This window comes from Protobothrops mucrosquamatus, unplaced genomic scaffold (assembly GCF_001527695.2).
Source record: "Protobothrops mucrosquamatus isolate PMUCROS unplaced genomic scaffold, P.Mucros_1.0 scaffold464, whole genome shotgun sequence".
In the NCBI taxonomy this organism is placed as follows: domain Eukaryota; kingdom Metazoa; phylum Chordata; class Lepidosauria; order Squamata; family Viperidae; genus Protobothrops; species Protobothrops mucrosquamatus.
Window position 1 is genome coordinate 917,250 of NW_015386785.1, and position 20,718 is coordinate 937,967.

The window sequence follows — 20,718 nt, forward strand, 5'->3', positions numbered from 1 at the left end:
GTGTTTCTGAAAATTTTGAAACACTGGAAAAAAATGCTGTTTCCAGCAAACTGAAATTCACCCATGCACATACGCACATACACAAACACACAGGCACAAAAATACTCCTTTTTTTTAAATGACCACTACAGATTTAAATACTATACATGAATGTGGTTGCCACTATTTTCTTTGTGCTTTGTGTGATGGAGAACTGATGTCCATATTAAAAGTTGACAAAAGAACACCAGTCCATGAATATTCAGTCCTCCATTTAGAAAATAAAAGTTGATGCTTCCTAGAGAAAGAAAGGGATTTTTCCTTGCATTTAACAATCACACTGTATTTGCTAATCCTTTCTGTAGAACAATTATAATAAGCTGATACTTAAAATACAACACATAAAAGCCTATTACAATGTTTTGACTTCCGGTTTTGACATCGCAGTGATGCAGACACAGGAAGACGGGGCTCCGTCTTTCGCGTTTGGTTTCGACATGCTGGGGGACCCTGGAAAGAGTCGAAAGTTGCCCCATAGAGGCAGCAAGCAAGGAGGAGACTCTCGTTGATTGTGGAGGGGGCAGCATCTCTCCTGTTTGATCCGAGGAAGCCCTTCAAACTGGCGGGGGAAAGACTGGCTGCATTCGTGTAGCCAGTCCAAAGCTGCTGACAATGGAAGTCAACAAGCACTACCAAGCAACTTTACAGCAACGTAGATGAAACTGAGTGAGACCTGATCTTTTCTTTATGATTTTAAGATCTCTTCCTGAAAATCTGCCCAAAGCACTTCCCCTGATGAAAGAGGGAAAGGGAATTTCCGCCCCATTCCCTCAGAAAAGAAAAGCAGCAAATTAATTACTTGGGGAAAATGGTGAAACCTATAAGACTTATCTGGAATTAATATATACATACAGCTTGAAAATTTGGGGACTAAAAGTGTTTTTAAAACCTTTTTTTAAAAAAATAACTCTGAAAGTTTACAATGTAAATTTTGGATCTAAAAACTGGAAAGTAGTGTTGATGGCATCTAGTGGTGAATTACGGCACTACAACTTATTTATGCCTAAAAGAAACCTGGCTTGAAGGCCAGAACTAGATAAGACTTTGGCTGGCTGTTGACTTTCAGAACTGTATTGTGAATTTATTTTCTTGCAGAAGAAACATATGGAACACTTTAGATTATAAATCTTGATTGTTAAACAACCTTCAATGGTACTTTTTTCTCCCTGAACAGAAATTTCTTACTGGACAGAAAAATTTGAATTTTACTTATATCTGCTTAGGGGAGATTAAGGAATGGACAGTCCCCAAACTGCACTCGATGAGGTGGTTAAGAAGGGAGATGGTATCTATGTGTTGTTTGACTAGTTTTGTTAATATTTGTTTTCTCTTTACTGGTGCATTTAATCCATTAATATTAATAGATAATAGCCTAATTTCCTTTTCTATTTTCTACTTGTGTGTTTTACTTGTGAGCTTGTCTTGTTCTAAGTCCTGGTCCTTTCTCCTTTTTCTGTCTGTTTTCTCCCTTACTTTCTGTTCCTTGTTCTCTTTCCTTAAGTTCCTCCTGGCTTTTGAGTTCCAATTCTTCCTTACTACTATTTTCTTCCTCAGTTCCTTCCAACTGATCAAAAAATTCCCGGGCTTTCTCTAAATTATCTATTTTAATCTTTCTCTCTCTCCATGTTATCAGCATTCCTTCCGGAATTAACCATCTAAAGGGTATATTTTTTTTTATTAAATAGNTAGCCTAATTTCCTTTTCTATTTTCTACTTGTGTGTTTTACTTGTGAGCTTGTCTTGTTCTAAGTCCTGGTCCTTTCTCCTTCTTCTGTCTGTTTTCTCCCTTACTTTCTGTTCCTTGTTCTCTTTCCTTAAGTTCCTCCTGGCTTTTGAGTTCCAATTCTTCCTTACTACTATTCTCTTCCTCAGTTCCTTCCAACTGGGTATGTCTTCGTTAAACTAGACATACCCAATTCCAGCAACCGTTCCTTATATGTTTTAGTCTCCAGTCCCCTAATCATCTTTGTTGCTCTTTTCTGTACTCTTTCTAGAGCTTCAGCATCTTTTTTACATCGTGGTGACCAAAACTGGATGCAGTATTCCAAGTGTGGCCTTACCAAGGCATTGTAAAGTGGTATTAATACTTCACGTGATCTTGATTCGATCCCTCTGTTAATGCAGCCTAGCACTGTGTTGGCTTTTTTGGCAGCTGCAGCACACTCCTGGCTCTTTTTTAAGTGATTGTCCACTAGGACTCTGAGATTCCTCTCATTGTTACTACTACTGAGCAAAGTACCACCTATACTGTAGTTGTGCATTTGGTTTTTCTTGCATAAATGTAGAACCTTACTTTTTTCACCATTGAATTTTATTTTGTTAGATAGCGCCCAACGTTCAAGTCTGTCAAGATCCTTCTGTATCTTAAGCTTATTTTCTGTAATATTGGCTATTCCTGCCAGCTTAGTGTCATCTGCAAATTTGATGAATTCCCCATCTATTCTCTCATCCAAATCCTTGATGAAGATGTTGAAGAGCACTGGGCCCAGAACAGACCCCTGTGGCACCCCATTACACACTTTCCTCCATGTAGATGCGGTTCCATTGAGGACCACACGCTGAGTATAGCCAGTTAGCCAGCTACGAATCCATCTGGTGGTGATGCTATCTAATATTTTTCTTATCAAGCAGTAGGTTATTGTTTACTTTATCAAATGCCTTACTGAAGTCCAAGTAAATGATATCCATAGCATTCTTCTGGTCCACTAATTTTGTCACCTTGTCAAAGAATGCAATAAAATTTGTCTGGCATGATTTGTTTTTGATAAACCCATGTTGGCTTTTGGTTATGACTTTTTTGCCCCTAGGTGTTCACTGATTTGTTGCTTGATTATCTTTTCCAGAATCTTCCCAGGTACTTAGGTCAGGCTGATAGGTCTGTAGTTTCCTGGATCCCTTTTTTCCCCCTTTTTTGAAGATGGGTACTACATCAGCTCTTTTCCATTCCTCTGGTAGTTCCCCGGTGCTCCAGGATCTTTGAAAGATATAGTTCAATGGTTCTGAGATCACGTCTGCCAATTCCTTCAGAACCTTGGGGTGTAATCCATCTGGTCATGGTGATTTGAACTCGTCTAGGGTGGACAGGTGCTCACTTACCATTTTCTTGCCTATTTTAACTTGTGCTTCTAATCTGTTTTTTACGGTACTGTTTTTGATAGGTTGGACTGTTTTTTCCCTTTGTATAAAGACGGATGCAAAAAACAAGTTAAGTACAGGTAGTCCTCGAATTACAAGTGTAATGGAGCCTGCCCATTCCATTCGTAACTCGAAAACTCTTGGGAGTGAATCTCATACCTCGAACGAGATCACTCATTGCTCATTAAGATGCACACAGCTCGTTAAGTGCACATGAGGTATTTCAGGGTGGGGAAGGCCATGGGGGGCCTAGTGATGGAACAGGCCAACAAGGCCTCCCTGACCCACTAAGATACCTCATGCTTCCCTCTCCCTTCCTCCTGTGCCAGACTCACTTACCTTGCAAAATCTGTCTTCTCTCTGCCATGGTTTCTTTCCTTTTGGGGGAGAGGAGCGTAGGCTTGGAAATGCTTTTCGTGCCGACAATGGAAGCTCCTGGATGCCGTAATGTCATGCGAGTTCAAAAACAAATTCTCTGCAAAAGAGATCATGGCCCCTGGAAGCTTCCATTCTGGGGGGGGGGGAAGTGTTTGCTTCATTTGCATGCCTATAGGGCGAAGCATGGAATCGGAGACAACCAGGAACCAATGCCATCCATGGGCCAGGTGCACTGCTCGCTCGCGTGCGCCTTAGTTTGAGGGCAGCCCTATAGGAACACAAACACTTTTATCTGAAGGAGAGCTGAGAGAGATTGGAAGTTCCGTGTGATTGGCATTGGAGCGCTTCAGAAACTGAGCATGATTTGCTGCGTTTTGAAGCATTGTGTTACTGCACGGAAAGGAACGCTCTGTTTCTGAAGCACTCCATTAGCAATCACACGGAACTTCCAGCTCTCAGTTCTCCTTTGGATAAAAGTGTTTGAGCAGCAGAGGCTTGATTTTCTCCGCTCCATCTGAGTGGAAAGATGCGGAGGCGCAGAGTGGGATTGCTCTCAATAAGGCCGGCGCGCACACAAGCGAGCGAGCAGCGCACCCGTCTCTTCTTGAGAGCAATCCTGCTCTGCACCTCCGCTTTCTTCCTTTCAGACAGCGGAGAAACTCAAGCAGCTACTGCCGCTTGAGTGGGGAGGACGACAAGGGAGGACGACAAGGAGAAGATTTGTACCACCGGCCGGTCAGGATTTGTACCACCGGCCGGTCAGGCAAAGAGTGGGTCGGGCTGGCTGGCTGGCTGGTTGGGGAGGGGAGATTGTGGCCACTCAGGTGACTGTTGCCATGCCATCTCCAGGAGCTTGAACACAGGTGCAAAGGGACTCGCCCTGAGATGCCTCCCCCCTCAGTTGAAGGCTTCGTTCCTGGCCTCAAACTAAGTCCGGCGCACACTCGTGAGCAGCACACCCGGGCCACAGATGGCATTAGTTCTTGTGCTCGGTCGACTCTGATTCCACGCTTTGCCCGATAGGCATGCAAACGAAGCAAACACTTCCCCCCCAATGGAAACTTCCAGGGGCCATGATCTCTTTTGCAGAGAATTTGTGTTTGAACTCGCGCAATATTACGGCACCCAGGAGCTTCCATTGTCAGCGCGAAAAGCATTTCCAAGCCGACTCTCCTCTCCCTTAAAAGAGAAAGAAACCGCAGCAGAGAAGAGACAGATTTTGCAAGATAAATGAGTGATTCAGCATGAAGGGAGGGGGAAGCAATTGTGGGGAGCGGAGGGAATAGGGTGAACACTGCAGAGCCTCTGCGGTTGTTCATAAGGGCGAATGACTGCCGTGGTGCTGCAATATTTGGAATTTTGGGACTTGCTCATAAACACTAGGGGGCACTGATCACGTAACTTCGAACGAGCATTAAGTGAACGCTCATATCTCTGGGATTACCTGTAGTTCTGCTTTGTCTGTGCTGCTTGTCACCTTCTTGCCACTTTCTCCCACTAATGGACCAATCATTTCCTTAACTTTTTTCTTGTTTTTTACATTTTAAAGTATTCTACAGTATTAATACATTTAGTATTAACATATGTGTTTCAACTTAAGCTAAAGCTTAAGTTGAAACACATAATAAATATAACATATTTTGTGGAAATTATAACCTCATTTCCCTTGCAGGATAATCCTAAGGATTGTAGGTGTGTAAATTATATGAAGTTTATAGTACAGAGAGATTAATTTCTTGAAAATATTTTTTTACAAATGGTTCCATTGAATCACACCACCACTTTGTTGTCCCGATATATGTGAGGCACTTTAAATTTATGGTATTTTATTTATTTATTAAATTTATATGCTGCCAATATTACTATTGAAGCTACCCTCAGTGGCTTTAAATACAATGTTGATTAGTTGTTTGTCAAATGTAAAATTCCACATTCATATTTCCTTTTTTTTTTTTTGAAAAAAAATATCTCTTTTTTAGAAAGAAAAAAAGGGGTTACTGAAGTTACTTTCAGGAGCATCTACTAAGCGTAAACTTAGAGCATCACCACCATCATCCCCAACTCTCGAAGTTGAGCTGGCAACTACAGAACTCTCCCTTCAGGGTGCTATAGGGCCAGAAATTTCATCAACTTCTAGTCAGGGAAGAGCAGACCCTTGCCCCATGGACAGTGAATCACCTACAATTGTGCAGGAGAGTATTCACTGCAAAGCAAGTTCTTTGGATTCTAATATCCCTATAGTTCCCCCTCCAAGACAACCATGCTCATCATTGGCTCCAGTGTCAAATGAATCCAGATGTGTAATCTATGAACGGTAAGTCATTTTCCTGGATAAAAATGTGTTCTTTATTACATTTCATCAAGAAATGCTATTTTTTTAAAATGGTGAAAGAAATTTTCTATTAGTATTCTCTTTGAATTGATTTCTGTTTGAAATGTTCATTTATTTCTAATATATTATATAAAACAGGAGTTATTTCTAATATATTGCTTGTTGGACGGTGATCAGAAGGCCATATATAATTGATTCTTGGATCACATCCAATAACTTTTTCATGTCAGGTTAACTCCTAAAGCAGATTCCTAAACTGTTGAGGTGGAAGAATGATGTAGCCCAGACATGTCAAATTCAAGGCCCACAGGCTGGATCCGGCCTGCGAGAGGCCCAGATCTGGCCTGTGGGGCCATCCGGAGACAGCGAGGGAATGGCTCCCGCTGCCCTGGCCGGGCTCATCTTAGCCCGGTTGGGTGCCCCCCCAGGTGCATACACAGGAGGCAGCGAGTGTGCGAGGGTTGGCAGTGCCTGCCAGCAGCCGCAGCCCACCGGCCCCTCGGCCATCCATTGGTCAGTGTACCCCAGGATCCCGCAGCCCCTGCAGCGCAGGTGGGTCCGAACGCCATGGCCATCAGGCCAGCCCTCCAAATGGCAGGTGGAGGCAGAGGTGCAGAAAGAAGGTATGTGATCCTGCATGCCAGATGTGCTGGGAGGCCAAGTGACCACCCGCCCTTCCCAGCTGTGGCACGGGCAAGCAAAGATGTACGGTGGGGCCGCAGCAAGGCCAGTTGCCATCACCTCCATGCCCACTTGACTCTCGCTATCCAATTTCATCCTCCAGGTCTGCCACACATGCAGGACGAGCCTCCTGCCTACTGCCATACCCCCGACGGTCCCAGCAAATGGGAAGGGCAAGGATCCCCCCTTCCCCAGAAGCAAGCTGGGACTCCCCTCTCCACTCTTCCCGAGCCCAGTTCTGGAGGTTTCCCACATGCTGCCAGGTTCCTCCTGGGAAGCAATGCCAGGCCGGGTCACAGGATGTCGGTGCCCTGGGAGATCAAAGGCTGGGCCAGGCACCTGCCAACGTCCAGGGCCTCGAGAAGTCCATGCCACCATCTGGGGACCTCCGCGTAGCCCGAGAGGGACGGCAAGGCTCCTCCGGTGGACCAAGCCCTGGCATCTGCCCCAGTCTTGTCCCCCTCAGCCAGAGACCCCTGGATTCCCCCACAGCCCCACCCAGCCGCCACAGGTAACCCCAATGTGAGCGACGTCAAGCTGACCACGTCCACCTGGCCATGCCCACCCAGTCATCCACGCCCACCCTGCCCCTGAGGGCAACCACAATGCTGGGGCCCTCAATGAAATCGAGTTTGACACCCCTGATGTAGCCAATCAGATAATCCTGAACTTTACATTATTTTGATTTTCTAAAATCAAACTTGAATATATTATTGTCTTTCAATTTCTAATTCAATTTCTACACACATATACACATACACAGAGAGATAGAGATGGAGGGAGGGAGGGAGCGAGAGAGATAGTTATAAAGTAACATATTTTTCCTGCTGTTAATTTTTGATCAGGTGAAATCAGATCCATGTCAAAGTTACTGGGTAACTATGTGTATAGGATTGTATAACTAAATTTGCTATTCCTAGTGATAATGTTACACTAATTTTATTATACTGAGTTTTAACAGATTTTGAAATTAGAAAGTGAAATGAAAATGGAGATATTTCCATGCTATGTACATGAATAAAATAAAGTAAAAAAAAAAAATCTCTGAAATGAACACTCGTGGTGAACCAGAATATGTGTTTACAATTGAGAAAAATGGTCCCCCTTTCAATCTGGAAAACAGTTGCCTCTTATTCAGTTTCCCTAGAAATTATATATATAATCCAGTTGTTTTAGAGAAATAGCAATATAATTAAATTGGTAATATTTCAGCCAGCAAGCATATGAGAAGATTATGTCTGTCTATTTTAACTGTTTGCTTTATTGTAAGCTTATGTGGTTACAGTTAAGATATACTGCAACATCAGTTTAAATATGTGAAGTTTATTTGTATATGCAGTTATAGTGATGGGAACTTACCAATTTTTTAAGCTCATTCAACAATGGTTTTTTGCAGTGTTTTAGGTATATGTGTACAGGTAGTCCTCAAGGAATGACAGGCCACTTAATGATTCAAAGACGACTGACAGCCCAAAACTACATGTGACTCTGTTTGAAAGTTCTGACAGCTGCAATAACCCTGTAGTCATGCGCTCTTATGAATGAAATGACAGATGCTTTTAATGCTTTCTGCACCAATGAGCTGGCCATTGGGAGGCTGCAAAGCTCTTCTGCAAAAACTGGCCCCTGCATAAAAGGTGGGAGCTTCAGAACAAGTGTCCCAAACTTTTCTCTTGCAAGGCATCCAAGGGGCATCAAGGGCCTGGGGAAGCTCTTGAGGCCTGAAGTAGGTGGACTTGTGCCTGGACTAGGCCTCCCAGGATCTCCCTGTCAAGACTGATTTGCACATTCACCTATATTCCACTTTGCTTGCAGCTTGACGAAGAAAAGGAAGGAGGGGATATGGAATGCAAGGGTGGGAGTAATTGTATCTGAGCATCCACTGTTCGTGAGAATGCTCCAAACCAAGGACACATCGAGCAGGTGGACTAGCGTGGCTGCTGGTTCCCATAACAAAACGAACAGAAGTGATTGGTGGCCGTAATGGACTGTGGGTGGCCCATAGGGAATGGGGGGATTAACTATGCTAGCTTTTGCGTGGGAAACCCAGAGCTGGTTTCGCTTCATTTGTGCCAATATGGTTTATACTCTTGGTAAAATAATGTCCCAGGAGTTTCTTTTTTTGGATCTGCCAACTGGACAGTTGACACTCCCTCATCCCTGAGCTCCAGGGATGACTGGTTGTTACTTGAGGCAATTCATTTAATGTCCCGACTTCAACCCTAATGGACAAGTTCAATTATGGTCGTATCTCAAGGATTACTGTGGTCTTCATTTAGCAACTGTTTCCATTATAACAATGATGAAAAACTCACTTTATAATCAATCTTCACATTTACAACCTTCGCTAGTCCTTAAAACAATGGAAAGCTGAAGTAAGATCATAAACACAGTTGTGATTTCACTTAGTGGCCAGTTCATTTAATGAATGACCCAGTTGCCAGTCCCAATTGTGGTTGCTAAATGAAGACAACTTGTATACATGCATGCATGCATGCATGCATGCATGCATACATACATACATACATACATACATACATACATACATACATACATGTGCTACTGGGAAGACTCAGTGAATCAATTCCTCTACACTACAGTAAACCCTCAACTAAATTGAGTTCTGGTGATGTCGTTCTTTGGAACAGCTTTCCTTAAGATACTTGGACCAGCACTCTCTTTATTACATTTCAAAAAAAGGCATTAATTTTGTTTTTAATCTTATAGCAATACTATAAACTGTTCATGGTCTCTGGAAATGGAAGAGTATGCAAGTTGTGGCATTGCTAGAAAGACAGGTAGGAGAAGAAAAAGGCTCTCCATTAAAGCAAAATTTACAGACATGTAAAATAGAAATGGGATTTCATCACATTATATATAAAAAGTAAATGGAAATGGGATTTTTCCTACGCATTTTATGTATATGTATAATTGCAAATGGCATTTTACAAATGCATAGAACTATTCAGTGTACATTATTGCTCTAAGGTCAGCTAAATCAAAGGTTTAAAGAAGATGTTTTAAATTAAGGGTTTCCTGTATTCTGTTTATTTCACAAAATCCTCCCAAGGCAAATTTACAGTATGTTTAGTATACAATATGGATGAAATGAAAACAATTTTACTTTACTAAAAGTAACGTTTACTTTACTAAACAGATCATGCCAAACAAATCTCATTTCGTTCTTTGAGAAAGTGATGAAATTAGTGGACCAGCGAAATGCTGTGGACATATACTTGAATTTCAGTAAGGCATTTGACTACAACCTATTTAGTAAGACAGAAAAGTGTGGGCCTTATCTAACAGAATGAAATTCAGTGGTCAGCATCATTACCAGATAGATTCATAACTGGCTGACCAACCGCACTCAAAGTCTAGTGACTTTGAACTGCACTAATGGAACTGCATCTACATGGAGGAATGTATGCAGTAGGGTAGGCCCAGTACTCTTCAATATCTTCATAAACAATTTAGATGAGAGAATAGAAGGAGAACTCATCAAAACTGCAGACAACATCAAGCCGACAGGAATAGTCAACATTCCAGAAGATAGCGTCAAGATACAGAAGGATCTTGGACTTCCGGTGGCGAGGCTTTGCCGAAGGAGGCTTTTTTCTTAGCTTCCCGCCCGGGACTGCGTCAAAGCTGTCAAAACAGCGCGGATTAGCTGTTTTGCGGCTCGGAACTTTCTCCCCGGGCGAAGGGGAGAAAGTGAGTTCGGTCTGGATAGGGGTTGAGTTCCCTAGTCCCCCCAGGAACGATCCTGGGGGGATGAAGGTGATGAACTCCCCCAGAGTCCAGACTTCTCTCCACAGCTCGGAGTGTCTTCGCTCCTCGGAGCGAAGCTAGACGTCGCTGCCACTGCTGCTACTTTGTATCTGCTTGTGAGTAACTTTTAAACAGACGGAACCAGACAGGGGATTTTTACTTTAGTTAAATTGTGACTTTAACTCAAAGATTTTATTGGGAGTTTTGCTATTTGCTATAAGTGAAAGTGAGAAGAAAATGGCCACGGAAGCGCTGCTTCTTTGTAACAAAAGGAAAACTTTCACTCTTCTTCTGGTTGTGGAATGATACATTTTAAAGGATTTTAAAGATATTTTTTTTAAGTCAAGCTTTTTTGAGTTTATAGTTGTTGTGAGTTTTACAACTATACTTAGGAAAATTTGGCAGAATGGCTTCAAAACGTACTGGAGTTTCTGCATTGCCTAAAACAGCTATTTCCTCTCCAGTTGTGCAAATTTCACAACAAAAACCTAGATCTCCCCCACCATCACCTCCTCCTTCCATTACACTTAAAGATCTACAAGAGGCTTTAGCTAAGTCCTCATTGCAGACTGTGAAACAAACAGAAGAACTTCTTGACAAGAAAAATCAGGAACTTTGTGAAAATATATCACACATCTTTCAAGGACTAGCAGTTCATGTTGATCGTATAGAGGGACGGGTGGATGAGTTAGTGGAGAAAATGGAAGGAACAGAGGACAGACTTGAGAAAGTAGAAGAAGGTGTGGAAATTCTTCAAAATGATATGGTAATGTCACAATATAGAGAAATGGAATTTGCTCTGAGGATTAGGGGTCTTAAGGAGGACATACAAGAGAAACTTAAGGAAGAAATTGTTATAGCTTTGGCCCTGGTTTTGGATTGCAACCCAGAGGTGATCTGTGGAGAAATAGAAATTTTTTTTAGAGTAAACTCCTGGGTTGCACGTCAGAGAAACATACCTAGAGATGTGGTTGTTTACTTTACCACAAGAGTACATCGTAATGAAATTATACAGCTTTTTTATCAGCAAAGATTTCAAATTGCTGCACAAGATATTATACTTTTAAAAGAAATACCTTCTAAGATTTTAAGAAGAAGAAAGGATTTTACTTTTTTGGCTCAGGAGTTAAAGAAGTGGCAGATGCCTTTTAGATGGGAGATTCCTTTTGGAATTGTGGTAAATTATGCGGGGACCAGATATAGATTAAATACTGTTCAAAAAGCTAAAGATTTTTATTTATCGGTCCTGAAAGCTGATTTATCATCATCATCGACATCTAAAGCAAAGGAAGATTTGATGGAGCAACTTGTTGTGGAATTGCCTGGGGCCATGTCATCATCTGCAGGAGATCCTCAGAATCAACAAAAGTTGGGAGTGAACTCAAAGGAGCAAAGAATGACCCGTGCTGCCTACAGGCGTAAAGAGAGAGAGCAACAACAAAAAGAAATTGTATCCATAACATATTCACCGACTTCGGAGCCAGTGGGAGGGGCGAGGCCAAAGAGATCTGTAACGACAGATTTGCAGGGAATGCTTAATAAGCTCCACAAGCCAAAGGATGGTTAAGTTGACGGCGCTGAACGGAAAAGGAAGAAATTATTTTAATATTTGAAATAATATAAAAAGGATTATATGCTTGTAAGGAACTCATATTACTTTGAAAGATTCATAATATTTGATAAACTTAAGATTGGGATTTTATCTTATTTCTCCAGCTTTGAAGAAGGAGGCATTGGTTTATATGCACTATATCAGCAACAACAACAAAAACAATTTTATAGGTTTTTCCATATGTTTGGAGACTGGAATGCTGTTGCTGATCCAATGAAAGATAAGAAGATTTCTTTGAAAGTATTGACTTAAGAGTGAAGAAAGTGAAGGAAAAACTTAAGTGTAAAATTTAAGAGAAAATTTATATAAGATGTTTTATAGATAATATTTAGATCGTTAAAAATTGTCTTGTATGTATTTTAGTTTACAGCTTAAATGTTGGATAGATTATACTCAGAGAAAGTATGGAATGAATAAATATCATATAGTTTTTGAGTAGATATATTGTTTTTACTCATTGTTTTACATTAGAGTTAAAGTATGTAAATATTGATTGTATTATGTTTGTTTAGTTAAATTGTAATTTAGATATGGAATGGGATGAGCTTTAATCCTGTATTTGGTTCCGGGAAGTCCAGGGGGGGAGGGGGGAAAGGGATTTCTTATGTATAGTTATATTTTGGTATACTAGAATGGTAGTGAGATATAATGTATTTATTGAAGAAAGGAGGCTCAGTCGACCTCCAGGACCACATCTGAAAGAGGAGGAGAGAAGGAGGGGGGATGTGTAGGGTAGAGTTGTTGAGAGGGTGGAGAGGAAGAAGGAAGGAGGAGGAGGGAAGTAGGTAGGTAGGTTAAGAGAGGGTGAATGTGGTCCTGGGAGGCTGCTGAGCATCTTGGAATAGGAGGTTTTTATGTCTTATATTTTTTTTGTATTAATGTATGCCATAATTGTATCTATTTGTTTATTTAAAAAATTAATAAAAATTTGATTAAAAAAAAAAGATACAGAAGGATCTTGACAGAATGGAATGCTGGGCCCTATCTAACAAAATGAAATTCAGTGGTGAGAAAAATAAGGTTCCACATTTAGGCAAAACTTTATTGAGCACATCATTTTGGCACAGATGAAAGGAAAGCCAGCTCTGGTTATTTCGCACCTAAATTGCTATATTAAAAATATAAAAACCTACCTCCTCTTATTAGTGCAGGTCAAATTATCCTATTATACTGTAAGTCAGAATCATTATGAGAATGTCTTTAGTTCTCAGTAAACAAATCTTGAAAGTCCTTGGTTCTCATGGACTGGCCTCTCGATATCAGAAGTCTGAATTCCATTCTTCCTGCCCTTTCCCCGAGCCTATAGGCCAGGGCTTTTCAACCAGTGGTACGGGTACCACCTGTGGTACATTGGCACATGGCAGGTGGTACGCGACCATCCTAGAAAAGTGGTAGCGGGGGAGGGGAATGAGCTGAACCGGTGGCAGCACCGCACAAGCCTTAGCGAGAGATGGCTGGAGCTGCAGGGCTGTCAGGGCTCAGCGGAAGCACCAGGATCAGTGCCGCTTTCCACCTGATTAGCGCTTCGGGGCTGTCAGGGCTCAGTGGAAGCACCAGGATCAACGCCAGGCTCCAGCTGGAGCTCGGCGCTGATCCTGGTGCTTCTGCTGAGCCCTGAAGAAGCACCAATCAGCTGGAAAGCAGCACTGATCCTGACGCTTCTGCTGAGCCCAAAAGAAGCGCCGATCAGCTGGAATGTTGCAGCATCTCCAGGGTCTGGTGATTTACATTCAGCTGCTTGGCAACCGATTCATATTTATGACGGTCACAGTGTCCCAGGGTCATGAGAAGTGACCAAAACCTGCTGCAACCACCCAGCAGACGGGGGGAATAAAAACCAAACACCCCCCACCCCAGCCCCGTTGCCAATCCTCAACAGAAATGCTCACAACAATGAAAACCTTGGACAGGAGGAAGAGCGCCACCGGGCGCTGTCTTGCTCGGCTGTGGTTGGGGGGCACTTTTTTCAGTGCCATTGTAACTTCAAACAGTCACTAAGCGAACTGTTGTAAGTACTTTATCACTTTTTTCCTTTTTTTTTTGGTCATCAAGTTTTTGACACCTTGCTAGGCGACTGGTGGTACTCGAATGTTGCCATATCATAAAAGTGGTGCAATGGATGAAAAGGTTGAAAAGCCCTGTGCTAGGCGACTGGTGGTACTCGAATGTTGCCATATCATAAAAGTGGTACAATGGGTGAAAAGGTTGAAAAGCCCTGCTATAGGCAAGCTAAGAAGCAATAATAGCTAACACAGCATAGGCATTCTTCAGAGCTTGACACTGTTATTCTGTGAAACTGGATATTGTGGGGTTTTTTTAATGTCTGGCATAAAAGGAAGAATAGTTCCCTTCATTAAAGAAAGAAAGATTGGTTTTACTGCATACTTTCAATAGCAAAATATCAGGCCTAGCACAGTATTATTTCTTCTATCCCAAATTCATGATAGAATTTGCAGAAGATTCCTATTGGAATCTAAACTGATATGGAGAAAATTTATTTACAAAATGAAAATGAATAATGAAATTTACAAAATATACAAAATAAAAGATACAAAGTACAAGTTGTCTGTTATTAATTCTGAATTTATAGTTCATTTATAATTATAAATAGTTCAAAGAAGCTTTCTGATTCTTTTGCCTTTTTTTCTAAACAGTGAAAGTCTAAATGTTTTTAAAAAATCTTATTCTGCAGATACAGAGTTGTGGTATCCTATCCTCCTCAGAGTGAAGCTGAACTTGAACTTAAAGAAGGAGATGTTGTTTTTGTTCATAAAAAACATGAAGATGGCTGGTTCAAAGGCACATTGCAGCGAAATGGAAAAACTGGCCTTTTCCCTGGAAGCTTTGTGGAGAGTATCTAAGAAAACTAATTTGAAATATTTCAAGTCTCACAGCACTATAGAACAAAGAGAGAGATTGCAGCCATGGAAGGCTGTAGTATAAACAAATTTACATTTGTTTTTCAGTATCCTACAGCACAATTCTGCCAGCAAAGAAGAGTAAAATAGTTGCTTTTTTATGATTTTGAATTCTTGAGTGTAATGTGTGCCTTGTAATGTCTGATTTATTCTTCAGAGGATTTAAGTGTGTGTGTACATACATACATACGTACGTACCATAAAAGTTCATTGTTTACAAGGCTGTAACTAATTTATTCATTTTTCTAAACTTGAATTCTGTTTAATAACTAAAGTTTGGTGATTATGATTAACAAGTTATTTATAAAATAAGGAGAAGCTGGATTCTTTTCTTACAAAAAGATATAGTGTCTGATAGATGCCTTTTTCCAACTGTGACAGTGAAGTACGTTTTTTTTAATGGTTAATGTTGGCTATAACAATAGTGATGTGGTATCAGATTGAACCATGCACACTGCGGTAAAATTATGGATTTGTTTTATTTAGGGTGAGAAACTATCTGTCAATAATAAGTCTTAATGTCACAGATATTTCTAAAAGGCAATGAAACAGCTGTGCAGCATTGTTAGCATTTTTCAAGCTGAGAATAGAATATATAAAATATACCAGAAATGAGGAATATCAACTTTGACTAGCATCTGTTTGTCCAGTATTTTTGGATATGTGTCGAGATTTCCCTTTGTAGATTTGGCTAGATTTTTAAGCACATAATATACAGAATGTAAATGTGTTAAGATAGATTTAATGCAAAACAACTGGAAGAATGGAAAATAATTGTAATAATTGATAGGATCAAATTTTAAATTCAGGTTGCTCTCACTGTCTAAATATGCCAAAAATGTTGGCTTGTTTACCTTTTCAAACTAATTTGCATGGTTGAGAGACAAATTATCTTGTTTGAGCAATAGTGGTGGTAAGTGATATACTTGTGTTTTTAAAGTAAAGGCTGTAAGAACACTGTGACATTTTTGCAAATTTTGTAACTGTTGCTATTTTCATATATCTTAAGTTGTCAGTGTCTTGCATGCATTATCACATTCATACAGGCGTACAAAACAGCACATAACTGACTATAATGTTTATTATACTGTACTGTTACAATGAACTGGAGGTTAAATAACCAGTTACCTGCAAGTGTGAAAGCCACTGATCAAAAACTAGTGAGTAATTGGATACCACTGTATAAAGAATATTCTCACTGTTCAGCATAATTCCAGCCATGGATATTTTAAAGCACAAGAGTTTTGTGGAGCATATCCTCTACTTAATTTCAGGCCTTGAAGAAGGTTCAAACATTCAATTTCCCCTCTTTTATTATTTTTGCAATCTTAGTTTGGAAATAAATTTTCTAAGGAAGGAAAGCTGCCATATAACTTTTTTATTATCCTCTGCTGAATATCCTGCTCAGAAGCTATTTCCTCCTAAACAATGTACATTGGTAATGTTCACCAGTCTTCCAGGGCATCGGACTTGGGATATTTTCTCACATATTCAAGACCTAAAGTATGGGGGGAGGGGAATGATGGTATTCTGATGATTTAAGGCTTGTATTACATCTCTCTTTTCTGATAAAATATTTAAAAATTATAAACTTTTAAACCTTAGAATATGTTGAGGTGAACTAATAGACATCTCTTACTCTCCAGTGATCTGCTAACATTTATGGACATTACTTTGCCTTTCCCTCTTCAAGCTAGTTAGTCCTAAAAAAGAGAAGCATATTAGCAAGATTTAAAAAAAAAAATCTTCTTGTGAAGTCTTTTGACCCCTTCCCAAACTGAATTTATCCAACAAAAAATGTCAAATCTCATGGATTTAGTTGCTGGGAAGGGAGTGAGTTTATAATAGTTACATTGGACCTTTTAGCGGACTTGGAACTGTAATTTATTCTGTACATGATTCTTCAGGAAAATACAATTTGAGAGTATTGCATATTCAAGTTATTATTACTGTTATTATTGGCACAGGGGATGCTATGTACAAGATTATCTTCATACCATTGCTTGACAGTGACAATCTTGTTACATTTAGCTCACCTAATTTCTGTATAACATTTAGATTACTTTGGCAGATCTCTTCTTTAATTATATAACAGGAAGAAATTCTGTAGGCAATTACCTTGAAATAGATACTCTACCCTTGGGAAAGATTGACCTGTAAATTTCTGCCTATTGTGCAACTGCTCGAGATTAAGAATTCAGTTACCAAAATAGTGGGTAACCTTAAACTCAATACCTTTTCTTTAATAACCAGGTAGTGCAAGTTTTAAAAGTCTTTGTTTCCCAATAAGAATGAAACTTTGTTAAAGGAAATGCCTGTTGTTTTAAGGTGAAGAATTCAAATTAATTGAATCATTAACTAATAATTTTCATGTAAAATGTAAATGATTTTTTAAAATTTGTAAATGGAGAGAAAATAATTGGTAGCTGAAGTGGTTTCTTCCAATATCAAATGGTTTCATTATTATTTTAATATATTGAAAACATTCCTTAAATGATACACTGAACAATTCAATTCTGTGGAATTTAAAAAGCTTGGTTTACTTGAATATTCATATGATGTACAAACTATTTGAAATGAACTTTAATAAGGAAATGCTGGCATCAACTTTCATCAGCACCTATTGACACTTATGTGCCAATCTTATTTTCATGTATTAGTAGATTTATATGTGAGAGACTACTACAAAGAATGTTCTCCATATGGTAGTATACTTGTGTGACACAGGTACCTCTATTCAAGATTGTATTATATAATGTCTATGAGAAATATAAATTAATATGATAGTGTTCTTACAGTATAATACATTTCTAATAACTTTTTAAGAAAATGGATCATCTTTTATTTTAAGGGCTTGTTATAGGCGATACAACAATTTTTTAAAATGCAGTTTTCAAGTCATGTGACTTTATACAGTTTGTGGGACTTGGGTTGGTTTTTAGGGTTGCATGTAATTGAATTTATGAACAAAAAACCTTTACACTAATTTTGGAATACTTTCTTAAAGAAATTCTGTGGAAAATTTTAATGTCTATATTTGAGGTCCAGTGAATGTTACATGTTTTTATCTGTTAAATTTCATTTCTAATAAATATTTTCTTAGCAAAGCACTTAAATGCACTGTGTTGTATTTCGGGAATTGTAGTTATTAGGGGGTGAACAGTAGAGGAATATAAAGAACACACAATCTTCACTGAGGTGCAGATCCAGGGTTCTAGAAAGTGGCTTAGTTCCAATTTTTTATATATGTAGCTCATGCTGATCAGATCCCCAGATCTAGAGAAACTCCATTCTCCTGTATTTTAGCACAGATAAAATTCAAACAACTGTAATTTATTTTTCAGTAGAATATGATGAAATGTGCAGATGATCTAGATCATGGGTGTCAAACTTCCGGCCCGCGGGCTGGACGCGTCATGACAAAACCACACCCACCCCATTGTCGGCAACGGGAAAAAAGCTCCGATACATCGCGCAACGTCATGTGATGTCACACGTTTGACATGTCTGATTATTTATTTTATTGATATTATATTTATTTATTTTTATTTTTTGTCAGGTGATAGACATGTATTTATCCCAAGCATGTTTAAATTCATTTGGTTATGATTGATTCACTATCTCCGCTGGAAGTTGGTTCCAAGCTTCCATTACTCTTTCTGTGAAATAATACAAGTAGTTCTTGAGTTACGACCATAATGGAGCCTGCCCATTATGGTCGCAAGGTTAAGTGAATCATGTTAAATGAATGAGCCCCCTCCCTGTTCCCCCCAATTCATTTGTTAATTGAATGCATGGGTCGTTAAGTGGGAAAGGCTATCGAGGTCCTAGTGCAGGAACAAGTCCACTTACCTCCGGCCACTCAGGGCCTCCTCCCACCCTGACCAGCTGCCCAACTGCCTTGTGATCCCACCTCCTCCAGCCAAAACCAGCACGAAAAATGACCCATGTTGATTGCCTACCACCACCGCCTTCACACCACAATCCCCCAAATGGTTCATTTGACCCAACCTCCCAGCAGCACACTGAGAATGCCCAGGCTGGGACCAGACAAGGCCTGCAGAGACACAATAGATCTCGCTTTTATAGATGATTCTGTCCTTTGCACAAAAATGAATGTGTGTAAGAACTCAAGATCTAAGGAAAACAGCTTTGGCAGTATTTGAGAAAAAGAGAACCACTTTTTGCCATGTGGCCCAGTCTGTTCTGGAGCTCTGGAGATCTTTGAAAGATAAGTGAGCAATAGGTGACAGGGTGGAGAGGAGCATGTGGGATGTGGTGGAATAGCAAAGCAGACCCAATGCCTGTGTAGACCCGGCAAGGTAGGATGGGGGGGGGAATAAGTAGGAGGCATGTTGCAGTGTCTCTGGGGTCAGTCAAAAGAGCAAATGACTGCCATGGTTCTGCAACATACATAACTTCCAGATCTAGTTGTAAGTTTTTTTTGTGGGGGGGTCGTAACTTTGAACCATCACTAAGTGAGATAACTTGACTTTATTACTTTTGAACCTTTCACATTACTTTTGAATCTTCCTCCTGTCAGTTTGAGATTATGCCCCTGTGTTCTTGATTTTTGCTTAATATTGAAAAGACTGCTGTTGTGTCCTGGGCCTGATGAGGAAACTCAGCAGGCCCAGAAATGTTGCAAATGGACCTGGGCATTCTAAAAGCTGCCCGGGACCAGACAGAGCAGCGCCAGCCTTGTGTGCATGCGCAAGGCGCGAAGAAAGAAGGATTCCTATTGGCTGGACTGCCTGGGTGTTGGAAAGCTATAAAAGGCCTACGTGCCTGTTTGCAGATTGCTTGGGTGTTGGAGAAAGAGAATAAAGTGTTTGTTACTTGTCACCATGTGTCTTCATCATTTGCATGCGAACGAAGAATTTAACACTGGTGACGAGGGTGGGATCCTCTGCAAGCCTAAGAAAATGATTTAAGGACTCACCCAGGAAGTCCTGACGAGGGGAAGACGGCGTCTGCATCAGCGTCTCAGCCTGCCAGTACAGCATCGCTGGGGGGTGAGCTCGGCTAAAGGACCCTTTCCCAAACATCAGCTTGCAGAGGAGGCGATTGGTGAAGGTCGTAAACTTTACGATGTCGAAGATTGGCCGCTTGACTGATTTTGATGTCTCCCACCCAGAGAAATGGAATTCCTACATAGCACGGGTGGAGAACTACTTTAGAGTAAATCAGATAAGGGAAGACGGCCTGAAGGCAGCAACTCTTTTGTGTGCCTGTGGACAAGAAGCTTTTGACATCGCAGAAAATCTGGTGGCCCCTGCACCTCTGGACTCAGTAACATATGCTGACTTGAAAAAGATGTTGAAGGAACACTTCCAGCCGAAGTTATCCGTTATTGCTTGGAGGTATGCGTTCGAGCAGAAAGACCAGAGGCTGGGTGAATCTGCTGCGGACTTTATTGCTGCCTTAAGGCAAGCAGCCAGGCCTTGTGAGTTCAAGGATCTGGAAGAGAGGCTGCGAGATCGCTTCGTACGTGTCTTAAGAAGCAGAGACTTACAACAAGATTTTTGCAAAAGAAGATGTCCCCCTCCAAGACGCGTTATGAGAGGTGGCAGCTGAGGAAGCAGCAGTCGGGGCTGTGAAGGCCTTGCGGCTCGCCAGGAACCCTCCAGACACAGCTACCGTCCATCAAGAAGACGCTCGAGAAGAATCAGAAGCGGATCCTGAAGAGGAGGTGGACAGACTTCACCAGCCAGCTGAGAGGAGGACGAAGGGACATCGGACAAGGCCCCAGCATTTCTTCAATGCTTTGGGTGTGGAGGACGCCACAAGCGAGCTGACTGCAGGTTCCGCTCCACCATTTGCAGGGCATGTGACAGGCAAGGCCACATCGCCTC

General features: G+C 40.8%; 1 protein-coding gene across 1 annotated transcript in view; it reads left to right on the forward strand.

Annotated features, from left to right (window-relative positions):
- LOC107287987 (E3 ubiquitin-protein ligase SH3RF1) overlaps positions 1-15,039 on the forward strand; it is a 30,228-nt gene extending 15,189 nt beyond the window's left edge. The window contains exons 6-7 of the mRNA XM_015816559.1: positions 5,532-5,866; positions 14,638-15,039. Coding sequence (XP_015672045.1) covers positions 5,532-5,866; positions 14,638-14,806 — 504 coding nt within the window. The 3' untranslated portion in view covers positions 14,807-15,039. The remainder of the gene's footprint in view (positions 1-5,531; positions 5,867-14,637) is intronic.
- The last annotated feature ends 5,679 nt before the right edge of the window (positions 15,040-20,718 follow it).